General features: G+C 40.4%; 2 protein-coding genes across 4 annotated transcripts in view; one reads left to right on the forward strand and one right to left on the reverse strand.

Annotated features, from left to right (window-relative positions):
• Nucleotides 1-8,227, reverse strand: part of LOC148214999 (syncytin-1-like) — a 102,322-nt gene extending 94,095 nt beyond the window's left edge. Inside the window, exons 1-2 of one of the 2 annotated variants that reach the window (XR_015797126.1) lie at nucleotides 8,057-8,227; nucleotides 7,760-7,875 (exon numbers count right to left, since the gene is read on the reverse strand). The gene's annotated coding sequence lies outside the window, so the exon portion shown is untranslated. The remainder of the gene's footprint in view (nucleotides 1-7,759; nucleotides 7,876-8,056) is intronic. The other variant, XM_088146123.1, reaches the window with a different exon arrangement.
• A 12-nt stretch (nucleotides 8,228-8,239) lies between these two features.
• Nucleotides 8,240-23,723, forward strand: part of LRP5 (LDL receptor related protein 5) — a 147,855-nt gene continuing 132,371 nt past the window's right edge. For both annotated transcript variants that reach the window (XM_007425267.4, XM_007425268.4), the window contains exon 1: nucleotides 8,240-8,473. In XM_007425267.4, coding sequence (XP_007425329.1) covers nucleotides 8,383-8,473 — 91 coding nt within the window. In that variant the 5' untranslated portion in view covers nucleotides 8,240-8,382. The remainder of the gene's footprint in view (nucleotides 8,474-23,723) is intronic.

Raw genomic sequence — 23,723 nt, forward strand, 5'->3', positions numbered from 1 at the left:
TATCAATAAAACCCAACTCAGGTCTTCAGAAGCAGCAAAGTATTTATTAATGTTTTTGCAAAAGCGGGTGCACACACTTAGCAATGAGGTGGACCCAGATCTTAGCAACTGGTCTGCCTTCTATTCCCTATCACAGATGCTAAAAGCCCTCCTCCGGTTCCCCATTGGTCAGGTACTAGGGAGTTTATAACCTATCCAATACGCCTCATACAATTTCCAGAAGTCCCACCTTAGTTTACATCTCCCATTACTCTACTCCAAAGCCCCCTTACCCCTATTTACAACTGCACATATTTGGTACTTCTACTTACGTGTCATCTTAAAGGCTACTGTGTTCCTGTAAATACCTGCAGTTTGTGGTTAAGCTAGCTGCATCCTGTTGCAGTCATTTACCTTCTTTCCTTTTTCTGTTTTTCCCAATTTTTCTTGAATGTAAGATTAGGTTTCTTTGTTTCTGCTTGGCCAAAGCTATAACTGTTATGTCATAAACAATTCTCCATATTCATTTATCTCTTAAGCTACTGTAAAAACAACAAACCTACCTAAGTTCTATTTCTTACAGTATGGAAACGGCTTAAAAATTAAACACAGATTCCCCTCTACTGCAGTCCCTTACTTAAACATTAAATGTCTGCTTCTGCTAGGAACAGTCAAAAAAAGGTGTTGGTCAACTGGCAGACCTCAGTTCATAACCAGAGGACCACGTTAATCTGAGGGAGTTGCAAGCTATTTATGTAACTATTTGATCTTACATCCCAATTATTTGTATACTTCATACTGTCTTTTTTTAAAAAAACATTACTGATGCTGATAGTATTACTGGTCTTTGCTTTGCCAGACGCAATTCTTGAGACATGTGATCAATATTGCTACTCATAACAATACTTGGAGAAAGAAAATAAATTACAGTATAGTCCTACAGTAAAAAAAAAAAAAAATGGGCCAAGAGACTCTTATTCAAGGATCAACTGAAAGGTTCTGCTTAAGTAAGTTATTTGTTTTCTTTTTAAAATTTCTTACTTGCTGTTCATTATAACTATAGTAAAGATTATACATAGGATTGAGACTGTATTCTAGTTGTTGATGTGTCCACAGAATGATTCAAAATCTCCCTAGCTCTTTTTTTCTGGTTGATAGGATTGACCACACCTTAGCTCCAAGCAGCTGAATATGGAGTGAGGGTGCAATGATCTTGTTTCCTTTCCTTTAGCATAATTCTGGTGATAAGATAAACTTCTCATTCTAAAACAAAGATTGAGACAAGTAATCTTTAAATAGGGAGGAGAGTGTTCTAAGAGGCTGTAAAATCAAGTTGGTTTTTATATTAAGTGTGCTAAAGTATGACAGTACCACACAACATATATTTGTATTATATTGTAGGTACAAGTAGAACAGAATATGGCTTCATATATTTACTGTATCATTCATCAATTCACCCACTGAACTTAGATTCTATGACTTCTGTATCAACTGAGCAGGAAAAAAAATCACAATTCACAACTCTGTACCTATTATAAAATTTGGCAAGATTCTTGCCTAAGAACATTTCTAAAGTGTAAGTTATTTCATAGAAATTATTTCAAAAAGTCACAAAACAGGGGAAGAATCCCTTTTGCTCCAAAATGTTAAATACTGGTGAACAAAACACCAGCATTTATCATTTAAAAATATACTGATTACTGCCCTAAGGTACTTCTATGTAAAGATTTGCTTACCCATGTTTTTGTGGGTAATATGTATGAAAATTACATATGATGATTTAAGTAATCTTCATACAAATTGCTCAGAGAATCACAGGGGTAAGCAAATCCTTTTTTGAAAACCCGCAGTCTCTAAAGATCTTTGTACAAAAACAAAAAATCCCCTGCATCTATCTATCTGAAATTTGGCAGGCAATGCTCACTCTGAAGCAGCAACTACGTCTAAATATAATCCAGCTCTGTTAAACAATAAACATCAAATAAATCTCCCTTTTAATACATTTTAGAAGCCATTTCTACCAAGGTAAAAATAGTTATGTATGAAGTTGAGAGTATTTCAAAATATTATGTAATTATATACTTTCTAAATATATATAAAATATACTTTATACTAAAATAATATCACAGCAACAATAAAATCCACAGAATTATAATTTGTAATGTTAAAACCGGATTTTTTAAAAATCATGCTCTGAAATTGTTGTTTTGAGCCATCATAAGATGAGTGTATTTGCATGATAATCTAAGAATGATTGATTACATGACTCTAAGAATGTTTTTGCATTAAATATGAGTCAATGGTACACCAGACAATATAGTAAACCTGCTCTTCCGTATTCCAGTTACCTGTTTATAGTGGATAGCAAGGTGCTCCAGTTGATCCTAGAAGCACTGCTTGTAGTGGTGGGGTGGGTGGAAACCGAGTCTCACTTCACCCTGTTTAGGCCTCTCTTTCACCACCTATGCACTCCCACGGGATGAAATCAAACTAAAAGCAGCAGAGATTCTGCAAGAGGTATGACTGTTTTGCAGTTCATCTTGTAACTCTATGTTGTTTTTATTGGAAAATATGGGGTTTCAACCAAGCCTGTCTCACACAACTACAAAGGGAAGGGTGGCTTCGCTGTGGCCTAGCTTTGCTGCTTTGTGTGGGGGGGGCTTGGAGACCACCTTTTTTCCCTGTTTCCCTCATTTTCTTCTCTTCTTTTCTCTTCATGGCTCTCCATGAGGTAGGAATAAATCCTCTCTCCTCCTCATGGTTTTTGTAATAACATTTCACAACCCCAACAGTTTTCTCATTTCCCAAGTCATGTAACATGCCAGACTGAGTTAAGCAAGCTAACCAAAATCAAGCCATGGTTACAGATTGTGGTTAAAGTGGAGCATCTTCATCAAAATCTGACCCATAGTTTCAATTCGGACAATACACTAAACTAAATTATAGTATAACTTACCATATCATGTAAAATAAACGGATTGGTACCTCCAATTTCTATCCTGGTCCAGCAATCTGCACGTAAAAGGCTTCTAACTGAGGATAATTCATTCTGATAATAACTGGAAGAAGTTGAACTTTACATTCTAGAGAAACTGAACCTGTTCCAAGAATGCATTTTGTTTTGTCTGGTTCCTTTACATTTTTGTTCTGCATATTATCTACTGAAATTATAGTCCTTATCCAAATGCCATAAAATGTTGTGGGATTATTTTAAGTTAAAAAAAATATAAATAGGTAGGAGTTGGCTATACTCTTTCAATAGAATCTGATAATGCCTTCTGATTTCTTGGCTACTGAATATTGAATATAGTCAGTATCACTTTTCCAATTTCCTGTGCACAAAAATAAAGGTTCCCAAGTATTTGAAGGAATTTATCTGTTTGAAATGGTGTCTGCTAGCCATTATTTGGCACAAACCATGGACTGCAACAATGAGTCTGAGGATAAAGGTTCACAGACTAATTTGCTTGATATAAGAATCATATCATCAGAATACAGAAGGATAGAAACTGTTCTTCCTTTCTTTATTTTTTCATGGACAGCATATTGCTTTCAATATGTGATTCACCTCCATCCTGAATAAGCAGCAGCTAGCAAGTCTCCTTGTCTTACCCTTGTAGAGATTGCCTGACAGGTTTTAAAGGCTGGATCTGGGGAACTTCAGAAATAGCCTTCCCTGCCCAGGGGTACTCTGTTCTGTCTTGATCCTCAGATCAGCAAAAGATTTGAAAAAAAGAGCTCCATCCTCTTATTATCTAGTATGGAAAAAACAAATGCCGAAAAGCTATAGTGTACCTATATAATTTTTAATCAAAATGGATTGGAGGAAATTTAACCAGTATGAAGGGGTGGAGAATGCCAAACTTCATAGAAATGTGTGGCAGGGGGTGCGGGTTGACTTGTACTTCTTTAAAATTAGGATTTTTAAAAATGCCATGTCTCTATTCAGGATGGGATGAGATATACAGGAAAGCTAGACCATCATAAAGGGATGAAAATTACCAAAACCAGGTGGCTTTGAACTATGATATTTAAAAACTGCTTGTTTTCTTAAAAAAAAAGTCTTTAAATTTTTGTTTAGAGATAGAATATGAATAAAGCTGCAGTGAAAATAGCTGCTATTGAAAAGAATGTCCATATCAAATTTCAGACAATTTAGGTTTGACAGGATTTTCTGTAAAGGGGAAGGACCATGGGAAGAGATTATGATAACTCTTCCTGAATGTGATGCAGGGCAGGAAGTTCAGGGCAAGGAGCAATATCATATTCATGTGTCTTTTTCAAAAAAGAGTAGGCAAAAATGATGTGACCTATTGTGAGTGAAATTCAAGAATCAATACCCCAGAACTTTGGTTTCAAGCTTTGTGGAAGGATCTGATTCATAAAAGTGTATGTCAGAGTCTAACATTTTAGGTTTATGACAATTTGTTCCAAATTATCCAGGACTGTCTTGGTATTTAATCATTTGGCGGATAACTCTAATAAAGAGTAGTAATTAATAATAAAATGAGATTTTTTTTTCAGAAAAGGAAGTTTGTATCAAGATTTACTTCAATTAATGTTAGGTCAAGTTAACCCAGTCAACAGGACTTAAATGCTTTACCTTTAAAATGCCTTGTTCATCATTTGTTATTGAAATGAATGAGAAGAAAGAACTAGTTGGGATATATAATACTAAAAAAATTAAAACCTGTAAAATTCACAAGTTCATGTAACACATTTTATCACAACACTTAAAAACAGAAAGTCTTGGGGCTACAGTATTATCACTTCTCAAGTACTTTGCTTGGGAATCAATACTGCACCATCTTTCACCCGATATATTTCATTCTCAGAGAGAAATAAGAAGATACCCTTCTGGTTCTATTCGACTGAGAAAGATACACAGCTTCTCAGGTCACAAATGAGCAACATAAGTTTTTTTCTGGACCTCACATCCCACATGGAACCCTAAGGACTTTGCATTTAGCTCACTGTGAGAGGTGCAAACTGTGGAGACATATGGAATCCACACATTTCAGGGATGACATATACAACAAATATGAAATAAGGAAAGGCTCATTTTCTGACTTGAAATTATTTGTAACATAAGTTAGCTCAAATGTAATCATTTTCACTTGGACCAAAGCTGAAATAAGCACTCCCGTTTAAATAGATTACCCAAATGCCAGTCTGGCTTTAGGCCATGTGTCTAGCCATTGAAATCTATGGCCTAGTCTAGACTGCTTTCAGGTTTTGACAGGAGCAGATTGACAGAAAGTGGGCCCTCTTAAAGAATGTGTCTGCTTCTATGTCCTTTGGAAAGAAAAAGTGGATTATTGGATTTGTTTAGGGTGCTAGCAAAACGCTTTTATTTGAAGTAATAAATATAATGGTGTAATTTTTTTTTTTTTACTTATCACAGAACTCTCAGTGCATAAATAACTCTGAAAACATTGGCCAATAGCAGCACAGTATTATCCCACCAAGTTAATCTTTAAGTGGAGGGACACAATAAATGGACTGATGAGCATACAGTGGGGCAAAAAAGTATTTAGTCAGCCACCAATTGTGCAAGTTCTCCCACTTAAAAAGATGAGAGAGGCCTGTAATTTTCATCATAGGTATACCTCAACTATGAGAGACAAAATGGGGGAAAAATCCAGAAAATCACATGGTCTGATTTTTAAAGAATTTATTTGCAAATCATGGTGGAAAATAAGTATTTGGTCAATATCAAAAGTTCATCTCAATACTTTGTTATATATCCTTTGTTGGCAATGACAGAGGTCAAACATTTTCTGTAAGTCTTCACAAGGTTTTCACACACTGTTGCTGGTATTTTGGCCCATTCCTCCATGCAGATCTCCTCTAGAGCAGTGATGTTTTGGGGCTGTCACTGGGCAACACAGACTTTCAACACCCTCCAAAGGTTTTCCATGGGGTTGAGATCTGGAGACTGGCTAGGCCACTCCAGGACCTTGAAATGCTTCTTACGAAGCCACTCCTTCCTTGCCCAGGCGGTGTGTTTGGGATCATTGTCATGCTGAAAGACCCAGCCACGTTTCATCTTCAATGCCCTTGCTGACGGAAGGAGGTGTTCACTCAAAATCTCACGATACATGGTCCCATTCATTCTTTCCTTTACACGGATCAGTTGTCCTGGTCCCTTTGCAGAAAAACAGCCCCAAAGCATGATGTTTCCACCCCCACGCTTCACAGTAGGTATGGTGTTCTTTGGATGCAACTCAGCATTCTCTCTCCTCCAAACACGACGAGTTGAGTTTAGACCAAAACGTTCTACTTTGATTTCAGCTGACCATATGACATTCTCCCAATCCTCTTCTGGATCATCCAAATGCTCTTAGCAAACTTCAGACAGGCCCGGACATGTACTGGCTTAAGCAGGGGGACACATCTGGCACTGCAGGATTTGAGTCCCTGGCGGCGTAGTGTGTTACTGATGCTAGCCTTTGTTACTTTGGTCCCAGCTCTCTGCAGGTCATTCACTAGGTCCCCCCATGTGGTTCTGGGACTTTTGCTCACCATTCTTGTGATCATTTTGACCCCACAGGGTGAGATCTTGCATGGAGCCCCAGATCGAGGGAGATTATCAGTGGTCTTGTATGTCTTCCATTTTCTAATTATTGCTCCCACAGTTGATTTCTTCACACCAAGCTGCTTGCCTATTGCAGATTCAGTCTTCCCAGCCTGGTGCAGGTCTACAATTTTGTTTCTGGTGTCCTTCGACAGCTCTTTTGTCTTGGCCATAGTGGAGTTTGGAGTGTGACTGTTTCAGGTTGTGGACAGGTGTCTCTTATACTGATAACAAGGTCAAACAGGTGCCATTACTACAGGTAACGAGTGGAGGACAGAGGAGCCTCTTAAAGAAGTAGTTACAGGTCTGTGAGAGCCAGACATCTTGCTTGTTTGTAGGTGACCAAATACTTATTTTCCACCATGATTTGCAAATAAATTCTTTAAAAATCAGACAATGTGATTTTCTGGATTTTTTCCCCCATTTTGTCTCTCATAGTTGAGGTATACCTATGATGAAAATTACAGGCCTCTCTCATCTTTTTAAGTGGGAGAACTTGCACAATTGGTGGCTGGCTAAATACTTTTTTGCCCCACTGTATGTAGAATGTTGGGGGTGCCACTGTATTGTGCCATGGCGGACCCAGCCAGTTGCACAGGAACACGCTTGCACACAAGGCAAATGGATGAGATGGGTACCCACCACTCCATCTAGCCCACAGGATGCTCTTTACTATTGCAGCTGATCTAATTCATGTTCTAATTTTTAGGAAGCAAACCAATTTAAAGCAAAGCTCTGGGCTGTAACTCACTCTCCCTTGTTTAAAATGTCTGTAGGGCCTTTTGTACTTTTCCCTTCAAAACAGTTTTTCTTGTTTTAAAAAGATGCACGAGGCTGGCACTTTGCAGCATACCTGTTTCCTATTATTTTATTCCTAATTAGAAGAATCTAAAAATAATAAGTCAGATGCAGCAGAGAGCTTCATGGCGCCAAGGGTGGTGTCTGTGGGCATATTGCCTCCGCCACAGTAGTTTAGGTGCTTAAAATGCAAAGAATTTTTGTTAGTGAACATTGTACAGCATGTGCTGTGTTACAGCCACCTTTGGCCTGCCAAGGGTTAGACAGGTGCAGGCTTTCCAGGAACAGAATGAAATGCAGTCGTGGCCCCAATCGCTATCTTCCTGTCTGGCAGCTTTCCAAGATTCAAAACTCCTGCCAGCAGAAGGTAGCCCTCACAACAGCCTTTTGTTCCTCAAGTCTTACCAACGGCAAAGCAGTCTGTGGATACTGAGCCTCCACCCGCGATGTTGTCAAGCGCCCTCGGGAGGCAGTCTTCTTAATCTGGGCTCCTTGGAACTGTGCTTACATGGGGGTTGACCCTGTCGAAATGAGATAAAACTTTTTCCAGCACACACGTCTAAGACAAACTTGGACGGCCCCCTAAACTGGGAAGCGGTTTGTGGGCACCTTCAGTCCCCCCACCCCCAGCTGCTGCTGCTCCTCCTCCTTTCTATGGGAGGTGACTTCTTGAATTTAAAACCTGAAGGGCGAACTTCACACCTGGCGCTCTTTCCCCAAGCAGGCGCGCCAGCACAGGCAGGGACAGCAAAATCTGGGGCGCGCGGTTGTCCCACGCCGGGAAAGGGGCGGAGCGCCTTGTTGGCTTCCGTTCAGCTCCTCCTCGGGTTGGATTGCAGCGGGAGGCTCCCACCCCGTTCCCATTCTCTCCTTCCCAGAGCGACAGCACCGACGACGACGACGAGGAGGAGGAGAGGAGGAGGAGGAGGATCCGGGGAGCGCCCGCCTCCTTCGCTGCCGAGCGCGGTGCACACGGGGCATGGAGCCTGCCTGAGCCAGTCCGCGGGCAGCTGCTGCTGCAGCACAACATGGAGGCGGCAGCGCCGCCGCCGCCGCTGCTGTGGCTCCTGTTGCTGCTCGCCACCTCAGTACTTCGGTGCAACTTGGGGTCCGTCGGGGGTACGTTCTGGGGCCGCCCCGCTGTCGGCTGTTACGGTCCCGCGCTTGGGGAAGAGGGACCCTTTTGTTGTGGAGATGGAAACTTCTTTGCAACTCGGGAATGGGAACGGAGGAGGTGTGCGTGGGGGTGTGAGGGGGAGCCGAGTGGGCATGGGGAAGCGATGCGTACGGGAGCGTGCGTGGCGGCGGGAAGGGACAGGCTGCGGGCGGGGAGTCCAAGAGGCGGCTGTACCATGGCGAGCAAAGATTCAGCCACCTTCTCTAGGAGAGACGGTGCAGGGGAAGGATGTGTGTGCTGTATGTGAGGGTAGGAGAGAGGAGAGCGAGCGACCCGTTCCCGGTCGGGCAGGGAAAAAGGCAGGAAGCGCCTTCGTTGTACAAGTTCTGATCTAGAGCGGGAGGGCGTTTCCGTGCCGTGTCCCCCTCCTCGTCAACGTATCATTTCGGGGAGCCTGCCTTTTCCCAGGGAAGGATTCCCTTGGCCTTTTGCGTGATGGGGCTCTCGAGCTCAGCTGTGCCTCGAAAGCGAGACAAAAGTTTTACTTTCCGAGCGCTTTGCGGCCCTCAGACGCAGATATTTCCCTGGAGTTTGGAGGAGCGGGTGTCGGGTGTCGATCCCAGGCTGAATCAAACTTTTGGCATCGGCTTTGGTGTAGGGGGTTGGGAAAAGAGCAGATCTAATTTCCTTTTATTTTAATAGTTGTAACGAGGGGTGGGAGGAGGGAAGAGAGACTTGCCTGACTTGTGAAACGTAACACTTGGCAAAACAGACTTCTGGGAAGAGTTTGTCTGTCTGGGGGTTTACCCAGACAAACTACAGTGAACATTTGTTCCCTTCCTTGGCTGGAGGGAGTGATCAGACAATCACGTACGTTTCCATATCCAGTAATACTAATTTTATTCAACATTTAAGAAGGAGTCTCTGGCTTGTTTTTGCTGAAATGTGCTTGGCTAGTATGTGGCCCAATCTGTTAGATCATTGGTCTTGGGTATAAATAAAGAGTCTGTCTCCCTTGTTGTGGATACACTACGCTGTGTGTGTTCTGACTGAACATTTGCATTGATGCAAGAGGTACAGGAAAATTTGAGGAAAGAGACCAGCATGATGTGTTCCCTTATGGTTTCTTCTATGTTAATAAGGATACAGGGTGCTTCTTCATTTTGTAATTGTTGTTCCATGTGCTGAGGAATCATACGTTTTGTTTTGTATTCCATTTTGTTTAAGGTTTCTTGTTTTCTTGCAGCAATCCCAGCACTGCTGGAGTAGGAGTGTTATGATATTATTATTATTATTTGAATTTATAAATTGCCCCACTCCAGTAGACTCTGATAATTATACAGTAATTCAGAGGCTGCTACCAAAAAGGGAGTTAACTGCTTTTTTGCTTCTCACTTGTACCATTACTTGCAGGAGAAAAAAAATCATTTTACAAACTGGAACTTCTCAGATAGCCCAGTGTTTGTCTTCAGTTTAGCAGTCCTCAGCAAACTGAAGTTTTGATGCACTAATGAATGTTAATTGTTGTAATTTTTCAATTAGTTGGAGAAATATACTTGTGGCTAATAGTCAGTAGTGCATCCTCTTAAGGTAGTTATTACTGGGATTCCCCCTTTTCTTGAAATCATCTTTACTTACCAGAATTGCTGTTTAATAAGGGAGCTCTGACCAGTTTACCTAATGGCCATTGTGTTTTGTTTGGAGATTTGACTTGTTTTAGATACATAATATCTGTGTGCAGCTATAATTGTAAATACTGTAAAAGAAATCCTTCACACACCTGATAATTTTTTTAAAAAGGCTCAGTGTTCCTGTAAAGTTTTAAGTTCATTGATCCACCAATTTATTACAGTATTGAAGAAGCATTGTAATTATTGTGCTTTTTAAAATATTCCTTACAGGGAATCACAGAGTTAGGCAAGTGAGTCTAGCTCCCTGCTCAGTGCAGAAATCCAAGTGAAAATATCCCAGACAACTGGCTCTTAGCCTCTTGTTGACTGTATTCAATGAAGAAAAGCTCACTGCCTCTCTGGGAGATTGGTTTCACTGTCAAATTGCTCTTGCTGTTAAGAAGTTTTTCCTAACATTCAGTCAGAATCTGCCTTCCTTGAAATTTAAGCTTAAGAATAACTTAAATCTTAGAAGGTTCTGAGGTGTGTGCTATTTAACCGAAAGGATTATTTCTAATCTTTACTGTGTCACACATATATCAAAATAACCCAAAACAGGCATTATTCTCTGATACCTATTTTAAATGTTTTATCTAATATAAAAACAATTTGGGAAACTGTTTTGTACCTACTGCATCAGGCAAAGTCAGTTTGCTTTGCATCATTGTATCCAATATAAACAGACTGTACAGTTTCTAAATTTGGTAGCAATTCAGTTAATGTAATTCTGACCAATCAAACAAGGTATTTCCGTGATATAAAAATGCTTGTCCATAAAATATACACTAATTACAGTCAAGTGCAGGAATCAATCTTGTCTTTTAACTCTAAGAAAATTGAAGTCACAGCTGTTCATTTTAGTTAAAACAACATTAATATATTTTTTTCTTTCTTTCTGGAATGTTTGGCATGAGAGTTCTATATTCCTGAACTCGTTTTTGTCTTTTTAGTTACAGTACTTAGGTTTTTCATTGGGAGTTGGGTGGCATATACATTTAATAAATCATTATTTCCAGTTGTTTGACTGGTTTGTGCTTCTTTATCGAAGTGTGTGTTCAAACAACAGTTATTCATGTGCAACAAGTTACAGGGTAAACTTTTTTAGGTGGAAGGGGAAAAAAATTGGGTACTGTTTATCCAGAATACTCAATCATTAATTAAGTAGTAGTGTTCATGTGATTCATATATACCATAGTGATGGTGACGACTAGCGGTGTCTACTTATAGATAAATGTTTGGAAAACATACATTATATCTCCCTCAAGCTAAATATATTTCAGTGATTAAATTTTGATTCAGGATTTTTAACAACTGTTCTAGTTGGGGCTGATCTCAGAAAGTTAAGTAGCATCAGCCCTGGCTAGTGCTTGGATGGGAAACATTTTTTCAAATAATGGTTTTCTTTTTTATAGAGTAATTTAAATCAAGAAACTACAAGTAGTCCTTGACTTATGACCATTCATTCAGCGACCAGTCGAAGTTACAATGGTGCTGAAAAAATGGATTTATGACTGGCCCCCGAAGTTACAACTGTTGCAGCACCCCCATGCTCACGTGATCAGAATTTGAGCTCTTGGTAGCCTGCCCGCACTTATCACTGTAGGAGTGCTTCAGCTCCCCCCACCTGCCTATCTTTACCCCCATCTCTGCCCTTTTAGCTGCCCTGCACCCTGCCTTGTATGGCGGCAAGCAGCCCCAGAACTGCGCGGCTCTGCATGCTGAGGCTCAGGTTCTTCTTGGTGAGCTGTGGCTCTGGGGCTGCAAGAAGCCTCTGAGCTACAGCGCGAAGCTGCAGCCACCCCTGGAAGTCTCAGATGCCTCAGCCTGCCCCAACAAGCATTTGTTCACTGAGCTCTCCCAGTTCCCTGCACTGACGGCTGCGGGTCCAAAAAGGAAACAGCAAAGGCAGCGAGGTGCTTCTGCTTTGGCCGCAGCGGCTGGGTGCAAAAGGCAAAGGTCAGCGCGGGGAACTGGGAGAGAAGGCAGCTGGGCAAATGAATGCTTGCTGGTGCTTGCTAGGGCGGCTGAGGCTTCCAGGGGAGGCTGGAGCTTTGCACTGCACTGTGGCTCAAGGGCTTTTTGCAGCCCCTGAGCCATGCGGTTCTAGGGCTGCTGGCCGCCCCGCAAGACAGGGCGTAGGGCAGCCAAAAGAGCAGAGATGGGGGGTAGATAGGCGGGGGGGAGTTGGAAGCAGTTCCTTACCTTACTGAGGCATGGGGCTAGGAGGAACCAAGCCCGGAATGGCTTGGATTGGGGTGGCTCCTTGGCTAACGACCGGTGGAACTCAGTTAATGACAGCAACAGAGAGCGCTGGGATTGCCATCGCTATGCGATGTGGTCACGTGATGTCGTGCTTTACAGTTGCATTGCTTAGTGACAGAAATTCCAGTCCCAATTGTGATTGTAAGCTGAGGACTACCTGTACCATCTACAGGTTTTGCAGTGGCATAGGCAAATTAGGTATTTACCTAGGGCACCCTAAAAGAGGGGCCCAAAATCATGTTTTTGGGACCCCACCCACTTGACCAGCGGCAGGATGGGGAGATCCTTTCCTGCCCCACATCTAGTAGCAAAACCTCAGGGCTACTCCTGGAGATGGGGTGGGGTGGGGTGGGGGAATGGGGAGGCCTCTGCACACATTCTGGAGCATTGTCCCTTTTGAGCACCAACATAAAGCTCCCTCCAACACATCTTGATTCTGACTTTTTTGTTTCTCTCTTTTGCTCTGGTCAGGGTAGAGGGTCGGGGTACACTCTGCATGCTCTCAGAGGCAGTGGGTGCCCGAGTTCTGTTTTGCAGAGTCTGCTGGGGTGTGTGTGTTAATTTGTAGAATGTGGCACCTGCCTGGTGAGGCCCCTCATTGCTCTGCCCACACTCAGAGGCAGGCCAGCCTTGGCCTAGCCCTCGTCCACCCCGGCTGGGCTCCACCTACCTGAAGCTGCCCGTCTCCCTCCCCTGACTGGAGCGGGCAAAGGAGCAGCTCCAGGCAGTGGTGAGAGCAGTAGCTGCAGGTCTGGCATTGGGACGGAGGGACGGAGAAGGCAGACTGGTGCCACTTGGGGGGCCCACAGAGGACATCAGCCAGGGGCACCTTGGACTGAGTTCATCTCCCTCCTTTTGCACCAATGCTGGATTGGCTGGACCCCTTTTCCTCCTTGGGAAGTTGGGGGGTGCTACATGGGGCCAAGAGGGTGGATTTGCATCAAAATTTTGGGGGACCCTAAATTTTATTTTGCCTAAGGTCCCATGCCGGCATAACACACCACTGAGTTTTTGAGAAGATTGCACTCCCCCGGGTGGAACTCATGCATAATTTAGGAATCCTCCTGGATTTTCAGATACTGCACCGTGAGCAGAAGGCAATCATGGCCAGGTCAATTATTTGCTCAGGTCCATTTTGTACACCAACGATGATTTTTCCTGGATTGGGAGGCCCTTCTCATGGTCACTCATGCCTTAGTCACCTTCCATCTGGATTTTCTCCAGTTGTTTCTGCCTAACCAGTGTGATCTGGCAGAGTTGGTTCATTCCTGTCCCAGCTTTAAACAGTGCCATCTTATGAGGCCTAAGAGGTAGACTTCTCTGTGGCTGTGTTTGCTCCATGGAAAAGTATTCCTCTTGAAATCCATATAGCCCACGTTTGCTTTCACAAATCTTTAAAAACTTGGCTTTTCCAAGGCCCTGCGGTAGAGTGAGTTATATTCCACACCTAGATATTCTACCTCTATCTTACGAATGTGATTGTTTTCACTTTTGTTCTTTTTGCCCAATGTGCCATTGGACATTATTGTTTATGGTTTATCTGTGTGTTTACTTTTTATTGTAGTTTTTTATTCTAATATGTAAACTGACTCTGCAATTGAGACAGCATACTTCATTTATTCAATAAATACATAGATATATTAAATATTAATGTTCTTTTGGAGGCATACTTTAGTCAAATGCATGTTGACAGATAATGATCACTAAATCTTATTTTACATGCAGTGATTTCCTCCAATAGTGTCTTGCTTAATGTGCTAAAGTTGATTAGTTCATTGTTTCAAGTCAGGAGTGAGCAACCTATGACTCTTTAAACTTTGGATTGAAACTCCCAGCTTCTCTCATACTGGCCATATTGGCTTAGAGTAGCTGGGAATTGAAGTTCAGAAAGAACTGGAGTTTGCCCCTGTTTTAAGAATACCCACATTTTAAGGGGAAGGAATTCATTTTAATTCATGCTAACCTGGAGGTAGTCTTGAGTAGAAGGCTGATATATGCTATGTTTTTAGCTGTATCTTTAGACGTTTAAATAATTTCCATATATAAAGAATCACATTCTAAAGCAGGGCAAGAAATTTTTTTCCCCATTTGTTTGATTCAGGAATGCTTTATGGCCAAGAAGAGATGTTTACAGGTAATCCTCTCTTACTGACCACTCGTTCAGTGATCATTCGAAGTTGCAACAGTGCTGAATGAGTCCTTGAAGTTCTGGCTGTCGCACTACCCCCCACTGTCACGAGTGCACTCTGGGTGCTTAGCAACTGGCTCACGCTTATGATGGTTGCAGCGGTACATGATCACCATTTGCAGCCTTCCCTGCCGGCTTCCCACAAGTCAATGGGGAAGCTGGCAGGGAAAGTCACAAGTCACTCAGGTAAGTCTCCCCCACCCAACAGGAGCTACCCCAGACCCGAAATGGCTTGCGTGCCCCACTGTGATCACCTGCACACTCTCCCCCACCTGGCAGCAGCCACCCCCAGGCCCAAAAATGCTCATGCATGCCTCTAGAGCCACCCACCTACCCGCATCCACCTGGCAGCAGCCATCCCTGGGCTCCAAAAAGCTCACGTGTATTACTTGCTTGCCTGCTGGCCTGCTTGCTTGCTTAACATCCCATGATTGTTGCTTAACTTGGCACTGGGGACTGCCAAGATTGCCATTGCTAAAAGATGTGGTCACATGACATCATGCTTTACAACCACATTGCTTAGTGATGAAAATTCCACTCCCAGTTACCGTTGTTAAGTGAGGACTACCTGTACTCAGATTGTCCCTGACAAAAGAAACTATATTCCTGAATATGTTGATTTTTAATAGATTAAGACAGTATGAGTACTGATTTCTCCTTTAGCTTGTTGTTTCTAAAGTCTACTTAAAGATTGTTCAGTTGTTGGCATTTGATCGCCCAAATTTGCAGTTAGCAGTTGGCTAATTAACAGCAAGTTTTATGTAGCTACTCTTTGTTATTTCTGTTATTAGGAGTACAGTAACTTGTGAATTTACTAAACTGAACTTTTATTGAAAGCCTGTTAACCTGAATGTCCATACAGAGAATGGGTCACAGCTATACAGTGTCTGTTTTTGATAATGGAGATAGTAGGTTTTTATCAATAGGTGTTAATGCGATATGTGTGCTCTACAGGTCATTCTTTAAGAACTGTTAGAGAGTCTAACAATTATAATAATAAAAATAACAGCCAAGCAATAGAAGTACAATATAGCATATATAAAAAAATAAACAATAGAATCTCTGAAAGCTAAGATAGTTTCAGAGGTCTGGCACTGAACATGAAACTAAGTAAGGTTGAGATGAGCATTTGAAACTGCTACTGTTGAAAAGGTTTCCATTCTGTAGCAATCTGCTATACCCTTAGCTGTTGAAGGCACTCTTAGCAGGGCTTCTAAAGGAAATCTCAAGATTTGGGTTGGTTTATGAGGGAGAGGTAGTCCTTAAGGCAGTGTTTCTCAATCGTAGCCACTTTACGATGACTGAACTTCAGCTCCCAGAATTCCCCAGCCAGCCAGTGGAATTCTGGAAGTTGAAGTCCACTCATCTTAAAGTTGCTAAGGTTGAGAAACACTGCCTTAAGGTATCTGAGTCAAAGTCACAAAGCGCTTTCAGGGTCAAAAGCAGCATTTTGAACTTGTGCTTCGAATAATAATAATAGATAAGGAGCCAGTAAAGATACTGTACTAGAATTCTGTAGTGATGTCCCCTAATTATTCAGGGCCAATTGGCTATCTTCTAGCTATGCTCAAAATTAAAGTTTTCAGGCCATTTTCAAAGGTAGCACTATGTACTGCACATTGCAATAGTCCAGCTCTTGCACAGATAATTATAAAATAAATAATTAAGGCAATAACTGTTAGCCCAACCCGGAGTCATAAAGCAGTGCTTTAAAATTCTTAAGAACTCTTCTGGTTAAAAAACAAAACAGAGAAGAAGAGAAAAAGTGGAACTGTTCAAGTCTTTTTTGCTGTTTGCTGTGCATAGAGAATAAAAAAATAAATCTCCGTTTGCACATCTGCAGGTGCTAAATTATTGTCACATTGGTTCTGGATTCTCCCAAGAATTCCTGAGAAAGAACAAACAAACACTGGTTTGCCCATAAAACGCAGTTGTTAAATTTGTTTCTACCTTAGGTGAAAAACAAAATCCTGATGGAAAAGAACCAGAAGTGGACAGTTCTTTTAATTAATAAAGCTGGAGATAATGATATACATGGTATAAAAATATCAATAAAACTGAATCAGATATCTAAAGTTCCACCTGTATATAATTTGTAGTCCTCTTGTTCCAGTGCAGGGTCTTGCTATTTAATTGGCTAAATCAGTATTTTCAAATCCTTTCTAAAAAAACCCAACAGCCCGAAGTCTAAAATTTCACAGTGAATAATACTTTTATTAGACTAGCTCAGGATCAAAATACTTTGCAAGAAAGAGCATTTTTAAGAGACCTGGGGCTTGAATGCTCATATTCCCATTATAGCTGCAAGGTATCTTTAGCTGGGACTTATTAGATAGAAAGTTCCAGTGAGGTGGGGGTTACTTACTAAGTGGACTTATTAAAGTGGCTATACTCTGATATTGCTCGAGGCAGCTGAAAACAGGGCCATGCAAACAGTGAGCTCTGCCAGTTCTGATCCACATGGCACTTGCTGTAGTGGACTTTGTGGCTGAGAACAATCTCACTGGAAGGAAATAAAGATATAGTCTGACTGGGTTTTAATCTTATTGAAGTAAAGTTCAATGATTTTCAGATGTCCAAATTATGTCACTGTTTCTCCAAAGGGGTGGCTGAATGTTGGCAGAAAGTTAATAAAAATAGATTTGAGTCCTATAAAATACAGAATTTATCTTGGGCTGTGATGGAATGGTGTTATGAAGGCCACGCTCAGGGAGATAAGCATTTCCTTAGCCTTCAATAGGAGCGTGGGAAGTTTAAGAAGATGAGACTGGCACCACCCTAAGGAATTCACGGTGTTGTGGCTTGCTGGCTTGGGAACTTAGGTTCAGTCTGGAGAGATTTCTGTCTTGAGGTGGAAGCTAATAAATGCGACAGAACTGTATTTGCACTGTCTCGTGGAGTTCTTTGGGCTGAACCTGACATGGGCATAAATACAGGAAGTCCTCACTTATTGACCACAACTGGGACTGGCAACTCCATTGCTAAGTGACATGGTTGTAAATTGAAGTGTCATATGATTGTGCCTGACTTACATCAGTTTGTCAGTTCTGGCTGTGGTTGTTAAGCAGTTCACTGTGGGGCATTAATTGTGACATCATGTGACTGCAGGACACTGTGACTGTCGTAAATGCATGCCAGTTGCCAAGTGCCCAAATCGTGATCATGTGACACTGGGGATGCTGTGATGGCCACAGTTTTGAGGACCAGTCATAAGTCTCTTTTTTCAGCGCCGTCATAACTTTGAATGGTCAATGAATGAATGGTCAGTAAGCGAGGACTACTTGTATGGAATTTGTATGTAAGGATATAGAGTCTGGGACAATGACACAGAGTTCCTTCTATAAGGCAGTCAGTTCTGAGTCCCACATGTCCAAGATTTTGGCTATGAGGAAGGACACTTTATGAGTAAAAAAGTTGGTGGCCACTAAGCAAAAGGTCTTGAAAAGGTGACACAGCAAAGCTTTTAGAATAAGTGAAGGTCCCATGAAAAGAGTATTTGAATGGTAGGTGGGTTCAGGAGACTAGCTCTGTGTAGGAATTTCTTCATGTGTGGATAGGTCAAGATGTCCAGGCCCTGAAAGGACAAACCTTGACTGCAAAGACATGTCTGTCCGTACAGTGATCTTGGCAACAGTATTGAATTGGCTTGTGCTTGCTTCCTTCTGGAATGTTTTCACGACATAGCCTATAGCAGTGATATTTCCTGGTGGTTTCCTGTACTGATCAGACAATCCCAAACAAGTTCAACTAGGTGTTGCCACCTGCTGAGACAGCTGAAATATTATGGTTGAATTCAAAATTTTACCTAAAATTTATTTTAATTGGAGTATATGTAAATGTTTTAAAATAGGAAGATTTGATGATCTTTCTTCCCATAAATGAGATTTTAAGAAAAATAAAAAATACAAAAGTGGCTAAAATAGTAATTTTAGTATAGCTGATGAATTGGGGACACAAATATGTTTCCTAAGATTACATGGGGGGAAAAATCAAGTATTTTTTAAAATTTCACTTGTGTTAAATCCATTTCACTTGTCCAATTTGACTTGTATTGTGTGTAGCACAATTAATAATCCTAAAAGGTGTTATAGAGAATGAAACAGCAGTGTATAATTACTGGCCAGAGTGGGAAGTAAAGGCACCAATCTGAGATTGGTAGAGTTCATGCACAGTGAAACAGATTGGGGGGAAATGAGGTGTACCAGCTGGAAGGCCTGAATGTAAGATAGTAATTTGGATCAAATAAATGCAGAACTGCTCATGATCTGTTTCTGCCCTGCTCTGCCTAGTAGTACCGTATTTTAAGACAACCTGTAGTCATGCAAAAATTGTGCCAATGGAACTTTACCAGGAACCAACAGGAGACTTTGTGGCAAATATACTTGAAGGCCCAGCAATCATTCTGCTATGCCACTGGACACTATTGCTGTCCATGATCCTCTCACAATTCACTCTAATTGCTGTGAGCTGTTTGTAGGCAGCTTTAGCATCTAGTGGTACAATGGCTGGAGTGTATCACCGGCCAAGTGGGTTGCTCTGACGTAGAAGGCCAGCTGCCTGTATTTTAGAAATTTGGGAATTATAGTGATAGGTCAATGTGTGAAATGCTAGAATATTAGCATCCCAGGAAAAAAAGATGAAACAAAGTCATAAATGCTGTGAGAATGTTGAAGATTGCAAGGCTGCAGATTTAGATGCTGTAACTGACAAAACATTAAAAATATCAATGTGGTTTGTTTATGGAATAGTTGTGTGGCTATTTAAACTGTGTGTAAAGATAGCATCTATTCTTGGTGATTAAAAGAATGCTATTATTGTTTCTCTGTACAAAGGGAAGGTAAAAATTATATGGGGATTAGTTTGTTAAGGGTGCCAGAGAAGAGGTTAGACAGAATTCTGGTTGAAGGGGCGACACTGAACAAAATTTGGGAAGTGTGGTTCTGCTTTGTGCTGGGCAGCAGATGTGCAGACCAGATATTTGTTCTTCAGAGAAATAGTGAACACGAGAAAGAAAATAAAGTATATCTTGTTGCTTTAGAGAACACATGTGATAAAGTGAATAGGCTTGAATTATGGAAAGTTTTGTCCAAGCACAGAGTTGAAGGTTGGTTGCTAAATGCAATAAAAGCTGAGTTGATGGAAATAAAGCATGCATGAGAATAAATGAAATGTTTAGTCCAGCACTGAGCAAGGAACAGGATAAGAATAGGTTAAAAACTCCATGGTGGTTTAATATGTTTATGGATAGAATAAAGTTATAAGAAATGCTTGCAGCAAATTCAGAAGTGTATTGGTTTGGAATATGAATGTTTGTGTACTTTTGTATGCAGATGATGTGTTGCAAATGCAGTAAAGAGTACAGATCTGAAAATCAGTGTATTAAAAATCAAAGTAAATGGGCTTTGACAGGCAAAATGGAGTGAAAGATTGCAAGTTATACATAAGTAGCAAAAAGGAAGTAGAAAGTAGAAGAACTTGTGCACCTTGGTAGAATATTCGCTAAAGACAGGAAAATGGAGAAATTTTAAGACACAGAAATGGTGGTAGAAAGTTATGTGGTCTGTTGCAAAGAATGAATGCTTATTGGAAAAGGCAAAAATGTCTCTATGCAAGTAGTTCTTGACTTGCAACCATTCAAGTTATGACGGCACTGAAAAAGTGTCTTACGACTGGTCCTCACACTTATGACCATCGCAGCATCCCCACAGTCACATGATCAAAATTTGGGCGCTTGGCAACCAGCATGTATTTACAACGGTTGCAGCATCCCGGGATCATGTGATCACCATTTGTGACCTTCCGAGCAGGCTTCCAACAAGCAAAGTCAATGAAGGTAGCCAGATTCTCTTAACAACGATGTGATTCACTTAACAACTGTGGCAAAAAAGGTCATAAAATTGGGTGTGACTCACTTAATGATTGCATTGCTTAGCGATGGAAGTTCCATTCCCCATTGTGGTCATAAGTCAAGGAAGAGCTGTATAAGAGTGCTTCTGGCCACTTCATTATATGGAAGTTTGAGGTGAATATGACAGAAAAAACATAAACAAAAAATTGAATGCAGTAGAAATGGGGTATTAAAGAAGTGTGTATGGTAAAACAAGGGTAGAGTCAAGAATGAATGGGTGCTAAATGAACATGGATTGAATACAAAAGTAAACAATTTGAAAGAAGTATGTTAAAATAGTTGGCCATGTAGAGAAAATTAATAAGGATTGAATTACAAAATATACAGTGAGAAGGAAGAGTAAATGGATTGAAAGGAAGGGGTGGACTAAAAATATTGTGGTTGGATGTAATTGACGAGTTTCTCAAAAGAGAGGAGTCATGCCTTTAAAAAGAGAAATTAAGAGTTAAAAGAAGAAAAGAGAATGTGTGAATCAGCATATGGATGTGGTGGAAGCAACAGTGATTTGCCAGAATAAAGAAGACTGGGCTTTCCCCCCAAACACTAAGTCAGGAGGGGAGGGGTGGGGAGCCCAGCATTTGTAATTTTGTGATGGGGCTGCTATGGTGTTTGGTGGTATGTGAGAGTTTTTAATTCTTTGTGTTATTTAATTTAATTTAATTTAATTTAATTAATTTAATTTAATTTGAGTTAGACACTGCCCGACGCCAACTCTGTTATTTATCTGCTGATAGCTGCCCATGTTATTTTACCTAACATGAACAGTCATACATATGTTTTAAATAAATAAATAAGGAGAAGTATAAAGAATGATGTTAGTGTAAACTAATTTTAGCCATGTTTCCTCTTCCTCTTCTTATCTCCTGCCTTTAATTTATTTGGCTTATTATTTCTTATTGCATGACATAGCTTTCCCAGAAAGGGAATGTACATGTATGTATGCGGGCATGAGAATATCAAATATAGTCTTGTTTATCCAAGTGTATGTTTGTATCTGTATGTTGCTTGTGTTAAGTTTTAGTATGGTTATTCTATTAATAGAATAACCATACTAAATAACCTACTAAACATACTAAATCATACTAAATAACCATACTAAATAACCATACTAAATAACCATACTAAATTAATAGAATAACCATACTAAATTCACCCAGAGTCACCCATTGGGGGAGATGGGAGGGCATACAAATTTGAAAATAAAAAAAAATAATTGAAATGGGACATGCACTGACACAGCCTTAGTGCTCTCTCGTTAAATGTTAAACTCTTAGAATATTGGGGACTGATTTTTTTTAGATATATTCATATGTTGCAGGGCTAAATCAGGCTGTTGAATATTAATTTCAGATGAACTGTTCATGAAATCTGGCTGAGATCAAACCATCAGTAAACTTGTCAGTGAAAATTAGTTTTCAGTCAATGAAGTGCTGCTTCATTGTTTTCAAATGGGACCCACCTATAAACATACTCATCTCTTAGGATCTACTTGTGAACTAACTCCATACTTTGAGCTTAATTTCCCTTCTTTTTAACAGAGACATAAAAATATCACTCAGTAGTTTAACAATATGAATACAAAAAGCTCTCTTCTCCAAGAAACTTCAAACTGCTTTGAGTTCAGAGGATTTACTTCTGGAAACTACTAACCTACACCTGAAATGCTATACTCCAGGAGGAGGTTCAGCATGGTCTGGAGGGTTAATGGAATTTTCTAGAGTTCTCTGGAATGTTTCAGTCCCAAAACAGCAGGTTTCACACATCTTTAGTTATCATTTAAAAATTCCTGTTTTATTTCATATATTTTAACTTAATATTGTGAATGGGCAGTATGATAGAGATAGAGATTGTCATGTCCACCTACTAAAAGATCTGTAGCTCCTAGACAAACAGATTGCTGCTAAGAAGCTGATCATAAAGACCCAAATTCTTTAAGGAAAGCATCCTTGAATTGGCTTCATTTAAGACATGAATGTCCAATCTGATTCTTGGACTTTTCTTGAACTTCATTTTGCCCCATCATCTTGTAGAGCTCCATATCTTATGCTTCTGTGTTCAGACAGTCTGAAAAAGCAAGCTAGTACTATAACCATCTATGGTCTGCTTGAAGCAGAACATGAGCAGAATTTAAGCATGATCAGTGTTAGGCATAATAAAGTTTCTTAATAGAAATACACAAGAATGGTGTGTGGTCAGCCATGGTGGTGGTGGTGGGGAGCTCCTGGCAATAAAATTTTTATTGAATATCCAGAAGAAATGTTGGAACTCACCCATAAGTCAGAACTCATGGTTTGAGATGCACTGACTTCATATTTGGGAGGTGAATTTAATTTACTTGCCTCTTTTAGATTTAATTGGTTATGTATGCACAACACAGAAAATATAAACAGTGAATAACGAACTTGAGTGGCTAAGACAGAAGCAAAGAAATCACATTATCTTAACTTGTTGTTTGAACTCATCAATATACTTTCTTTTGATTTTACATATTTAATAAACAAAGCCCCAACTGTGATTGTTTCTGTGAACAAAGCTAGATATGGGATCGTAGAGAATGTTTTAACCTCTAGTCCATTCCTTTTCTGGATAATAAATATAATAGTTGCTAATCATAGTTTCAGTGTGTGTAATTTGTAAGTGTGATCACCCATTGTGTAAGTGAGAAATGATCATTTGTTGAAATCTATATCATGAGCCTATAGCAAAACCAGAGTTGGACCTTGTTTTCCCAGTCTGTTTCAGTGAAGAAAAAGCAAATGTTGTGTTGCATATTAACCAATTACCTTGTAAATTGTCTGGCAACTTCATGAACTTTACTCTTTTAGGAGTGTTATTTTGTAGCAAAACTAATGTTGCATATGAATCATTATTATAATAGAGAGCAAGAACACATACAGTAATAGTAAACTTGGATATAGTTATCGGATATATGCACCAAAATCCTTTTACCAATATTGCACTAATACATACAATATTTCAGATATTTGTAAGAAGCCATTTTTAGGCTTAGTTGTAACTGTAATAGGATCTTTTCAATTTCAGTGTTGTCCAGCATGTTAGTAAAATACAACACTCAGTCCACGGAAAGGAAATATGAAGCACAAACATACACCCAAGCTGATTTCAGTTTTTACATATGGATTGTACAGTATTAATGTGGTTGCTTAGTGCTGTGTGTGTATTATGTACATATGTGTTTTAATTTGTTCCCTTTCCCTTTACAC

This window comes from Python bivittatus, unplaced genomic scaffold (assembly GCF_059951505.1).
Source record: "Python bivittatus isolate LINGU-HERP-01145 unplaced genomic scaffold, Pbiv_v1 ctg000480_np1212, whole genome shotgun sequence".
NCBI classification, from domain to species: domain Eukaryota; kingdom Metazoa; phylum Chordata; class Lepidosauria; order Squamata; family Pythonidae; genus Python; species Python bivittatus.